The following is a 12,783-nucleotide window of genomic DNA, read 5'->3' on the forward strand; positions in this document are numbered from 1 at the left end:
GCCTCCTCATTCTCACATTTGGGTACCCCTTTTCATTTGGAGGTATTTCTATAATTCTACTCCTTTTTATCAGTCTCCATCTCCACACATTTCATTAACAAGAGTCGGGTTGGTCTTGATAGTTTCACAGGACCTTTATTACTATACGGTCTTTGTCGTGACAATCTTCGGGTACAATCAACTCCTTCAGTTTTCATAGTCTATCATCCTTTTAGTTCGCAAAGGCTTAGAGTCCATTTCAAATGTCAACCACACTCGTTTCCAGTAATCTTTATGGCTCCTCGGCAAACATTGTTGAGTCGCAGAGGTGGTGCAAGCAGTGTTCACACCGACATCAGTGGTTTGGTTGGGAGTCTATGGCTAATTACTTTGATTTGGTCCCTCCTAAGGTCAAAAAGGAAATTCTACCTTTTGAATCAAATGAGTTCAGTGATCGAGCATATTTCTTAGATTTAGAAGTGGGAAGTGTCTCACTAAAGTGGATACTAGACCCAGGGAAATTTAGGAAGCGCAAGCTTCGTTTCCTCCATTCTCTCACAGTGCATCAACAGATGGAAACTCTATTACAGATGTTACTCAGAGATAAGCAGGTAGAAAACTATAAATTGTTTGCATGGAAGGAGGACATCAAGCGAATTCTTCGAGACCTCCACTATAGTTTGGATGATATTGTATCTCGGATGGTAAGGGTTGAGAAATTTGTGGTTTTCCCTCAATTGTGTCATTCTGGTTTGTGAAATCAGGTAGCCGCGAACTTTTTCTATTTTGTTTCAAAGTTGCTAATTTCGTTGTAAATTTTCTTTGTCGATATACCTCTTTGGTCCTTTTCTCATTTTGTGCCTTCCTAGTGGGGGTTCATTTGGTGGTTTGGCTTGATGATACCTTGATATTTGAGCGACATACCTTCTTGTTCACTCTTCATAAGCCTCCTCATTCTCACATTTGGGTACCCGCTTTCCTTTGAAGGTATTTCTATAATTCTACTCCTTTGTTATCAATCTCCATCTCCACACATTTGATTAACAAGAGTCGGGTTGGTCTTGATAGTTTCACAGGACCTTTATTACTATACGGTCTTTGTCATGACAATCTTCAGGTACAATCAACTCCTTCAGTTTTCATAGTCTATCATCCTTTTAGTTCACAAAGGTTTAGAGTCCATTTCAAATGTCAATCACACTCATTTCCACTTATCTTTACGGCTCCTCGACAAACACTATTGATTCGCAGAGGTGGTGCGAGCGGTTCTTCACACTAACATCAATTGTTTGGTTGGGAGTCTATGGCTAATTACTTTGATTTGGTCCCTTCTGAGGTCAAAAAGGAAATTCTACTTTTTGAATCAAATGAGTTCAGTGATCGAGCATATTTCTTAGATTCAAAAGTGGGAAGTGTCTCACTAAAGTGGATACTAGACCCAGGGAAATTTAGGAAGCACAAGCTCTATTTCCTCCATTCTCTCACAGTGCATCAACAAATGGAAACTCTGTTACGAATGTTACTCAGAGATAAGCAAGTAGAAAACTATAAATTGTTTGCAGGGTAGGAGGACATCAAGCGAATTCTTCAATATCTCCACTATAGTTTGGATGATATTGTATCTCGAATGGTAAGGGTTGAGAAATTTGTGGTTTTCCCTCAATTGTGTCATTCTGGTTTGTGAAATCGGGTAGCCACGAACTTTTTCTATTTTGTTTCAAAGTTGCTAATTTCGTTGTAAATTTTCTTTGTCGATATACCTCTTCGGTATTTTTCTCATTTTGTGCCTTCCTAGCAGGGGTTCATTTGGTGGTCTGGATTGATGATACCTTGATATTTGAGTGACATCCCTTCTTGTTCACTCTTCGTAAGCCTCCTCATTCTCACATTTGGGTACCCCTTTTCGTTTGGAGGTATTTCTATAATTCTACTCCTTTGTTATCAGTCTCCATCTCCACACATTTGATTAACAAGAGTCAGGTTGGTCTTGATAGTTTCGCAGGACCTTTATTACTATATGGTCTTTGTCGTGACAGTCTTTGGGTACAATCAACTCCTTTAGTTTTCATAGTCTATCATCCTCTTAATTCGCAAAGGTTTAGAGTCCATTTCAAATGTCAATCACACTCGTTTCCACTAGTCTTTATGGCTCCTCGACAAACACTGTTGAGTCGCAGAGGTGGTGTGAGCGGTTCTTCACACTGACATCAGTTGTTTGGTTGGGAGTTTATGGCTAATTACTTTGATTTGGTCCCTCCTAAGGTCAAAAAGGAAATTCTACTTTTTGAATCAAAGGAGTTCAGTGATCGGGCATATTTCTTAGACTCAGAAGTGGGAAGTGTCTCACTAAAGTGGATACTAGACCCGGGGAAATTTAGGAAGAGGCAAGCTCTGTTTCCTCCATTCTCTCACAATGCATCAACAGATGGAAACTCTGTTATGAATGTTACTCAAAGATAAGCAGGTAGAAAACTATAAATTGTTTGCAGGGTAGGAGGACATCAAGCGAATTCTTTGAGATCTCCACTATAGTTTGGATGATATTGTATCTCGAATGGTAAGGGTTGAGAAATTTGTGGTTTTTGACTCTGTTACTGAGTCAGAGGAGCTCAATGAAACCCCTGTTGTCATCAATGCTCCCTCACTCACTGCATCTCCTTGTGTTGTTGCTTCTCCTCGAGGGAATTCCTCGCCCCTATCTCCTGTCATCATCTCGGATTGAAGCGACAGTTTCCTTTTCGGCACTCCCTTTCTAACGGAAGCAGAGGTCAACTTGCAGCGGTGATGGAAGTTCCCTCAAGCGGCGGCTTAATAGCCAATTCCTATATTGTTAGTTTCGGTCAACTCCAATACTTTTGGTTCCATGTTGGAAGAATCTTGTTTTGTTTTTTGCATATGGATTAATTGATGTTATCCTTCCTAGTTTTTTGACAAGTGCACTGGTGGTAGCCATGATTTAAGTAGACTCTAATGTTTTGATGGGTTGTTGAGTACACGTGAAGGAAGCTTTTGTCTCCCAGGGTTGTTTTTTATGATATAGAAAACTCTTTGTGCTCGATGTAATCATTTTTTTATCCTAATAGAAATCATTTGAAGAACCTTGCAAAAAAAACAAGCAGACTAGTGAATCATCGACTATGTATGTCGAAGAAACATTGAAACGTTAAGTTCATATAATGGCAAAGCATTTGTGCATATAGACTATGCATCGAACAAAAGCTTTTATGGTGCAAACTCGTAAGAAAACATTAATTGCATGACATAATTTCCATGTAGCATTTTCAACAATAATAATAGCCTTTGCCATTTTGCTTCTCTATAATGTTGGATGTTCGTGGAATAAGATTTACTGTCAATTATGTTACAATACATAAAAACAGACAAGTATCAATACACCATAAGCCAATGTGATGTATAAGACAGAAATACAGTAGTTTACTTTTCATCGTTCCTAGTGACAAAATTGATTTGACACCAAAGCTTCCCTTACACCAATGAAGAAAACTGCTCAAGTAGCTTTGTGTATATACTCCCTAACATTTTGATCTGTGATATGAATTGCTTTTCCTACTCGTAAGAACTTTAAGTAATTGCCCTGAAATTCTCCATTTTCAAAAATTCTACAAATTAGCCAATTCGTTTGTATTATAAATAATAATGCATGCCAAGACAATTCAAGATCCATTTTCAGAATATGGAAATTGAATATCAATGGACCCTTTTTGATACATGGGCTCTCTCCATGCTACAGAGATGTATCACTTGGTGCAAATGATGGAATGCCAACATAACTCATTGAAGAGTAGTTCACTTGACAGAAGACCAATGTAAATCGAATAAACTTTAAGGTAGTTGACATATGCTGTACCCTAAGATAGTCCATGGAACCTGTCATAATACAAAGCCTTAAGAATTAGGCATTATTTTAGAATTCAAAGTTTCACAAGATAGCTTCAGCAAATACTACCCTATAACTAATTCAATAGCAGCTTCGTTTTTTGTTTGGTTATACAAATAGGGCAGTACTAAATAATGTATAAGATCAAATATGTACCCACTTAAGAAGCTCCGAAGTCACAGTGTGAAAGATCAATCGAGGAGGAATATCAGCATACCTTCTCACAAATAGCTCTTGCAGGTACACCTCAAATGCAAGGAACAAGTTGTTCGAGCCATCAATTTTCAGCATGTTGCTTCACATTCCAATGCTGCAAAAGGTTTTTACTTGCTTCATATGTAGACCAGCAAATAGCTGCTGCAGGTGCATGAAAGAGCATCCTTGGCTTCAAGCCTCTCAATAAAGCTGCGATGCCTTCTTTTGCAACTATCTTCTGAGTAGCTTTAAGAATCGAGGTGCTAGTAAATGTATCTGCACCACAAACACCCTGCAAGAAAGAAGTCTTAGAGGATTGAGATCTGCAGAAGTGAAAAACCAAAAGAAAGGGACTAAAATTGTGTTCATGTCAATGCATATTGTTCATTTTCAGTATCAATAAATTCATTGCAATTAGCATTTCTACTTAAAGCATCTATGCATTTAAAAGCACCACTTCTATATTAGCTAAAACGATATTGGACAACTATCAGACTTCAGGATTCAATGTCAACTATGATGGATCATTCATATATATATCAGTGCTTTCTCCATATTTGTGTGCCAATGTGTTATCTGATGTTGTTGTTGCTTTATATGTTTAAAATTGTTTTTAAAATGAATATATTATGTATTTTTTTATGTTTGCCAAATTTTTCGCCAAATTTTTTTGGACCCTTGCTGATTTTTTGCCCACTCCAATTTTTCAACATTGAAACACATACTGTTGGAAATACAAACAGTAATAACTCTTATTTGAACTTGCAATTACATCTATCTTCTAGAGAAAACTAAAAAAAGAATAACTACATCTCAAAACTCAATTACGCTAACCATCTTAGCAGATCACCATGTCTCCTTTATAGAAAAGGAAGACAATAGGGCTTACAATGAATTTCTCCATCTCAACAAATCATCTTATGTCTCCTTTATAGAAGAGAGAGAGAATAGGGTTTACAATAAAAGTCTCCATCTTAGTGGAGCACCTATTTTAGGATAGAAACCCTAACTCTAACAAGCCTAGAATAATGTGCCCAACCTTACATCAGTAGTTGTCCTAAATTAGCACACCCACAGAGTTATTTCATATGCATAAACGCATCCACCATATCCTAGGTATTTAGGCACTCAATAACTAAAATCAACCCTATCTCATGTGTTGGGCTGATTCTAGAGATCCTACCATGCATGCATCCTATTCTAACATTGAAACTAAACTGGATTGAAGGTCAAAACAATAATTTCTATTTTTGTAAGAAAGGCAATTAAATTTGGCACACAACTAATACAAGAAATAAGCTAAGGTCAACACACACATGCATCCTCTACCTCTCTTACATATCTACAGTTTGCCTCCCAAAGTAACCTAATGTTGCAGCATCATCAACTCACCAACATGTTGTGCTCAAGAATCGAGAAAGGATAACTTTGTTGAAGCATGTCATCGGTGCACCATGCTACAGAGAATACTAATAGAGCAATCAAGTAAAACACTAACATACATGTCCTGTGTCAAACACCAGTGTCTTGATGTCATAGCATCATGTGACTTATCTAGTAAATAACCTAGTCCACTATAATGTGGGATAGCTGGCAATATTCAAGCTAGTTTCTCAGTAGATTTCATGCCTCCCTCTCTAATACATATTAAATTTGTCACTTGTCTCTATTGAACGTACTGTTTTTTTACAAGAGGTGGTGAAGGGTGATAAATACAAGGGATAGTGTTTGATGTAAGATTCTCCAAATTCATGATATTAAGTCTATAGAAATCTAAGATAAATAACTATTATGTATTTCCATTTGCATGAATTTTATTGTTCATGCATGATAGGGATTTTCTATTAGACCGAAGATAATTGGTCACTGCAATTCCTCTTTCATGAGGTCTGTCCATTTCTTGCCTAACAGCACAACACAATGAGTTGGCAATTCAACTACCTTTTATAAATTTGGGATGGTTAGTGTTGAGGAATTAGTTAATTGGGAGGATTTATAATCATAGAATAAGTATGAAATATATGCATATTGATTTGGCTTTTATAATGTTTTGGCCTGACGCAAAGATTCAGCAAAAATGACGATATGTGTCTCTTGTCAAAATGTTGCATATTGTGTGATTCACTTTTAATGGATTTCTTTAGCTATAAAGCTATCAACCCTGAGATTCCTTGAAGACAGTTGTAATTATTTTTGTATGTTGAAGGTTAAAATATAATTATTCTTGCATATATATCACATCTTAGCTAGCCCAAGAGGTTAGAAAACCAACTATTTCCAATGTTGTTGGCCATTTGACTAGTTCTAAGCCAGCAAATACCTCATTCAAATCCCCTTGGCTTAAGTGCACTAGTCTACGTCAACAAGTTTATTAGGGATGCTATCTAGAAATGTGGGGAAGCATCCCTTGGGCCAAGTCACATGGTTCAGGTTCGAGTTCCGTAATGATTAGGTTCGGTTTGAGTTCGAATTTTTTGATGAGGATCGCCAATAGGTTTGTCTATATACATTTTCTATATATATATATTAACTTCAAAATGAAATACACTATAAAATAATAAGATATCAACATCAATAAACATAAAAATATTATCATGAACATGGAAAATGCCAGGATAGATTACAAGCTTGAGTTGCGACATGAGGTTATGAGTTTTGATCAATGGACTTGGTCAATGGCTATGAGGTTCGCCAAACCTCAAAACTTTTTTAAGGTTCGCCAAAATTCGAACCTCAAAGTTGAAGTTCGACGAACCTTGTGACATAGCCTTAGGCTTCCCACAAGGATTTTCTTTGGACAAAGAAATGTATCATACATAGGACAGTCAAATAAACAGGAATGATAAGGCACAAGCCGTAGGGGGGGAAACTTAAAATGTTTCTTAACTCGGAAGCCTTGGACCCTTGTTTCTTGGTTCAACAGTTGATAATATTTGTTGTTTCTCATAACAAAGGTTTGCCTCACCTATCTGGCTTAAGCTTCGAAGGAATCAATAACGTTGGGAGCAAGTCCATTGGCTATTTTGGCACAATGGATAGTGTTTCACTCTTTTTAAGTTGTAGGGAACGCACCCTAGGGGGGCATATCATGTACAAAAACAGGGAACACATTTTATATAGCCTTCAAACACATTTAAAGGCCATACCACGAGTCCATACAGCATGAAACATGTTTCAAGGCTGTAGCAAAAGCTTGTATAGCAAGTTTCTAAAACATTTTCGACATTTTTGACTCAGTTTTTTTATTGGGTTTGACCAAATATGTTAAGAATTATAGGTAATGCTAAATTCTTGAAGTAAAGCTAGAAAATGTGTTAATTTTACGTATGTTCTATGCTAGAGCAATTTATTTCAATTTCTTTTTCACATTAGCAATCACATCAACATAAAGTAAACTGCAGATAGAACATAAATATAAATCGCAAAAGACAAGCCAAGACAAGAGGACATAAGATGTGGCGCTAGCCAGGTACAAACCCCAATGTGGGGAAACCCTTGATCAATTCTTCTTTTATGTTCTTCAAAGTTCAGCAAAGAAAGTGAGAGAGATAGTAAATTTGCAATAGAAGTCAATCACTTTGACTTTTGATATCGGCATGAGATCAATTGAAGACATATTGCTTCAACTGATTCTCTAAGGTGACTCGTTCACCTATCATAGTGCTGCATCTCATCTATTTGCTGCACATTACCGTGTGACAACTTGCTGTACTGTCACATGTGTTGAACCTTGATGACTGAGCCGCTCTCATCTTCATGCTGCATCTTCCATGATCTTATTCATCGTCAAGCGACCCATGCTCATGATCTCATTCATCATTATGTTGCCCATGCTCATATCATCATGCATCATTATGCTGCCCATGCTCATATCATCATGTTGCGTATTATGTTGCCCATGATCTCATACATCATGCTACCTTCCTACAGATGCTCCGGCTGTTTCGGCAGTTCCCGGTAGTTCCGGCTTTTCCGGCATTTCCGGCTTTTCCGGTATTTCCGGCTTTTCCGATGTTTCCGGAAGTTCCGTCTTTTCCAACAGTTCCAGCGTTTCCGGCTTTTCTGGTATTTCCGGCTTTTCTGGCGTTTCCGGCTTTTCTGGCAGTTCCGGCTTTTCCGGCAATTCCGGCTTTTACAGCTTTTCCTTAAGATCTCTCCTCCTACTAAAACCCAAAGACAAGTAGAGAGAGGAAGAGATCCAAGTGGGTGTAGAAATGACTTGAAGTCCTCTTCTATTTATGCTAAAACGTAGAGGTTGAATAGACATGATTGTTGGGCTTCTGAGCCTACATAAGTTGCTGGCCGACTTAACAATTTGTCCATAACATAAATAAATTCATAACTTCATAAATACTTATTGGAATCAGATGATCTTTAGATCAATCCTACACCTCTCAATGAGAGGGATCCAATAAAAATATCAGCTACCATAAATAATATGACCCACATGGAGTTTGGCCCTAGTTGTCAATTTTAACACTCCCTCTCAACTAGGGAGAACTCCATCAGCTATCCATATGTCCAACTGTACTATCTCTGCTATTAGTGCCCTGCACTGCTTTGCTCAGCTCTACTAACTCCGCTCAGCTCTGTTGACTCTGCTTTGCTCTGCTGACTCTGCTCAGCTCTGCTGGCTCTGCTTTGCTCTGTCGGCTCTGTTGGCTCTACTCTGCTCAGCTCTGTTGGCTCTGCTCTGCTCTGCTGGCTCTACTCAGCTCTGTTGGCTCTGCTCTGCTCAACTTAGCTCTGTTGAACCATGAAGAAGAAGAATTGATCGAGAATGTGTCATACCATTCTCCACTGACCCGAAGTCAGTCTCAGAGTGTGTACCACTGGTCCCAGACCAGTACTCTACTGACTCGAAGTTAGTGTCAGAGTATGTACCATTGGTCCCAGACCAGTATCATTGATCCCAAATCAATGAAGGTCATCCTAGCATAGGGAGTACGATAGATACAGCGATGCGTCCATCGGTACTACTATGGTCCCTATCCTCATTTCCCTGCTCATTGATCAGATGAGAGGTATTTCCCATGAGTCCCAAACTGCATGGGTAGGATGCCTCGACAGGAGAACTTAATCAATCCTGTCCTCACAGGAGAACTAATAATCCTACTACACAATCGCCATGGAGAACACATCATCCAGGCCTCACAGGAGAACTAATCATCCTGCTACACAATCGTCATGGAGAACACATCATCCAGACCTCACAGGAGAACTAATCATCCTGCTACACAATCGTCATGGAGAACACATCATCCAGACCTCACAGGAGAACTAATCATCCTACTACACAATCGTCATGGAGAACACATCATCCAGACCTCACAGGAGAATTAATCATCCTACTACACAATCGTCATGGAGAACACATCATCCAGACCTCACAGGAGAATTAATCATCCTGCTACACAGGAGAATTAATCATCTTGTCCCACAAGAGAGCGAATCATCTTGTCCGACAAGAGAGCGAATCATCTTGTTCACAGGAGAGCGAATCATCCTGTCCACAGGATAGCGAATCATACTGTCCCACAAGAGAGCGAATCATCTTGTCCGACAAGAGAGCGAATCATCTTGCCCACAAGAGAGCGAATCATCCTGTCCACAGGAGAGCGAATCATCCTGTCCCAATGCGCACCACCAGGGGAGGGTGAGTCACCCTGTGGTCGTATGTTGCTCCAATAAGAACCACAAGCCCCCAGAGCTCAATGTATATAACATGCAAGACCCTTGTACAAGGGTCTCTTGACGACTCCAAGTCGTTCGAGAAAATCACAGATTTGATCTTTCCCCTGGGGCTTAGACAAAGTGTAGCAACCTGTACATCATCTCATAGCGATGGAGCTTCCTTGCTCATAGACTTACCATATCCCAGATAAGTTAGTATCTAATGTCTATCTGCTGGAGCAATCGTCGAATACGGGATTCCTCAATAATCGAATCCCATCTCTGGTTGTCACATAAAATCATAGTGGTACAAACAGCTCACTTGAAGAGCTTCCCCAACCAGGCAACTTCATACGAGATCATACTTGTAGATATGTATTCGGTCTCAACGGTGCTTATAACAATCGACTTCTGCTTCCTACTCATCCATGATTTCGAAGCAGAATCCAAAGAGAAACAGCACTAAGAAGTGCTCTAGTGATCCTCCACACTGCCTGCCCAATCAGCATTCGAATAATCATGCAGTTTCATATTTCCGGCAATGTATCTCAATCCATGAGAGATTGTGCCCCGAAGACATCTCAGAAGATTCTTGGCACCAATCCAGTGAGGTTCAACCAAATATGAGCTCACCATGCTAACTACAAAACATATGTCCGGAAGGAAGTTCACCAAGAACATCAACGTGAATGAGTTTATGAGACTCAGAGGCATTTCCCAAATCTGGTCCGACATCACTACCATATAACTTCTGAAAGTTGAGATCCTCGAGGTAGTCACAGGTTTGCAGTTTATCATTCCACATCCGGAATCCAACTCCCTCTGTCTCCTACAAATGAGAGGGTCTACACCTGTCAGACATAGGTGCCGGTATGAGAGGTCTCTCATCCCCAACCTTCAAGTAATGGTTTGGATCGATTTTACTCCTAGTGAATCTCAGCTTCATCAAACAGCTGTTGATCCTCTCATACTATGCCCAGGGTGATTTGCTTCAAGCCATAGAGGGCTTTCTACCACCTGCATACATGAGATTCCCGATCATGAATCTCAAACTCCACGGGCTTTTCCAAACCTGTGGCCCTGCTACATGAGGGGAATGGTCCCCTTGTAAGATTTTCCTTCAGTACATCTCAGACATGTACCTTCATGCTCTTTTTGAATTTAGGCATCCTGGTCACCATCTGACTCACAGACCTCCGATGCTGAGTCAATGGACATGGTCCCCAATGGACATGATACAACCCTGAACTCTAAAACATCTTTGAAAAATCTATTTTCAAACACGTACCTTTCCATCAATGAGTGCCACCCTGAAACCTTTGACTTCCATTTCCGAGATGGACACCAAGTTCTTCTTGCGATCAGGTACATAAAAGAGATTCTGTAAATGAATTGAGTTATCCCCATTCAATTAAGGGATAACATTCCCAACATCCTTTCCGGGATAGGTGGCATCAGCGCCAAGTATAATCCCACGATTATCTATCCGATGAAGTGCCTGGGGTTCCTTGCTTTCTTTGAAGAGTCGACCATTTCCTTGATGACCTGCATTACCTTCGGACACTCCTTCGCATAATGGCCGAACTTATTGCAACCAAGGCATTTGCCTTTCCTTCCACCCTTAGATCTGAACTTCCCAATGAAGTTATCTTTAGATGGGCCATCAGAAACTTCCGCTACGCCATTCTGATAATATGTTCTACTTCGACTTCACCGTTTGTGAACTTAAAAGTCCTGTCCCTATTGCCTTTGGTGATTGCTCTTTCACTCTTTCTTGGGCATTGTCTTCACCTCAGCTCTGATACCATGTTAATTTTAGGTAATGTTCTATGCTAGAGCAATTTATTTCAATTTCTTTTCCACATTAGCAATCACATCAGCATAAAGTAAACTGCGGATAGAACATAAATATAAATTGCAGAAGACAAGCCAAGACAAGAGGACACAAGATGTGGTGCTAGCCAGGGACAAACCCCAATGCAGGGAAACCCTTGATCAATTCTTCTTTTATGTTCTTCAAAGTTCAGCAGAGAAAGTGAGAGAGATAGTACATTTACAATAGAAGTCAATCACTTTGACTTTTGAAATGGGCATGAGATCAGTTGAAGACATATTGCTTCAACTGATTCTCTAAGGTGACTCGTTCACCTATCATAGTGTTGCATCTCGTCTATTTGCTGCACATTACCGTGTGACACCTTGCTGTACTGTCACATGTGTTGAACCTTGATGACTGAGCTGCTCTCATCTTCATGCTGCTCCTCATGCTGCATCTTCCATGGTCTTATTCATCATTAAGTTGCCCATGCTCATGATCTCATTCATCATTATGCTGCCCATGCTCATATCATCATGCATCATTATGTTGCCCATGCTCATATCATCATGCTGCCCATGCTCATATCATCATGGTGCTTATTATGCTGCCCATGATATCATACATCATGCTACCTTCCTATAGATGCTCCGGCTGTTTCGGCAGTTTCCGGTAGTTCCAACTTTTCTGGCAGTTCCGGCTTTTCTGCCAGTTCCAACAGTTCCAGCTTTTCCGACGTTTCTGGCTTTTCCGACAGTTCCGGCTGTTCCGGCTTTTCCGACAATTCCGGCTTTTCCTTAGAATCTCTCCTCCTACTAAAACCCAAAGACAAGTAGAGAGAGGAAGAGACCCAAGTGTGTGTAGAAATGACTTGAAGTCCTCTTCTATTTATACTAAAACATAGAGGTTGAATAGACATCACTGTTGGGCTTCTAAGCCTACATAAGTTGCTGGCCGACTGAACAATTTGTCCATAACATAAATAAATTCATAACTTCATAAATACTTATCGGAATCGGATGATCTTTAGATCAATCCTACACCTCTCAATGAGAGGGATCCAATAAAAATATCAACTGCCATAAATAATATGACCCACATGGAGTATGGCCCTAGTTGCCAATTTTAACAAAAGGATAGAAAAGGAAAGATAAAAGAAATATCAAAATGAAATATAAAGGAAAGGTCAAGCTTTACTTCAATTTTTAACATTAACAATAAT

At 39.6% G+C, this 12,783-nt stretch overlaps 1 protein-coding gene across 1 annotated transcript in view; it reads right to left on the reverse strand.

The window, feature by feature from the left end:
* Positions 1–3,597: 3,597 nt before the first annotated feature.
* The window catches only part of LOC149158893 (uncharacterized), a 57,185-nt gene continuing 47,999 nt past the window's right edge, over positions 3,598–12,783 (reverse strand). The window contains exons 2-3 of the mRNA XM_089436341.1: positions 4,095–4,364; positions 3,598–3,867 (exon numbers count right to left, since the gene is read on the reverse strand). Coding sequence (XP_089292467.1) covers positions 4,155–4,364 — 210 coding nt within the window. The 3' untranslated portion in view covers positions 3,598–3,867; positions 4,095–4,154. The remainder of the gene's footprint in view (positions 3,868–4,094; positions 4,365–12,783) is intronic.

Source organism: Pinus tabuliformis, chromosome 5_2 (genome assembly GCF_031772625.1).
Source record: "Pinus tabuliformis cultivar Carrire ecotype Pingquan chromosome 5_2, CPIR1, whole genome shotgun sequence".
NCBI classification, from domain to species: Eukaryota; Viridiplantae; Streptophyta; class Pinopsida; order Pinales; family Pinaceae; genus Pinus; species Pinus tabuliformis.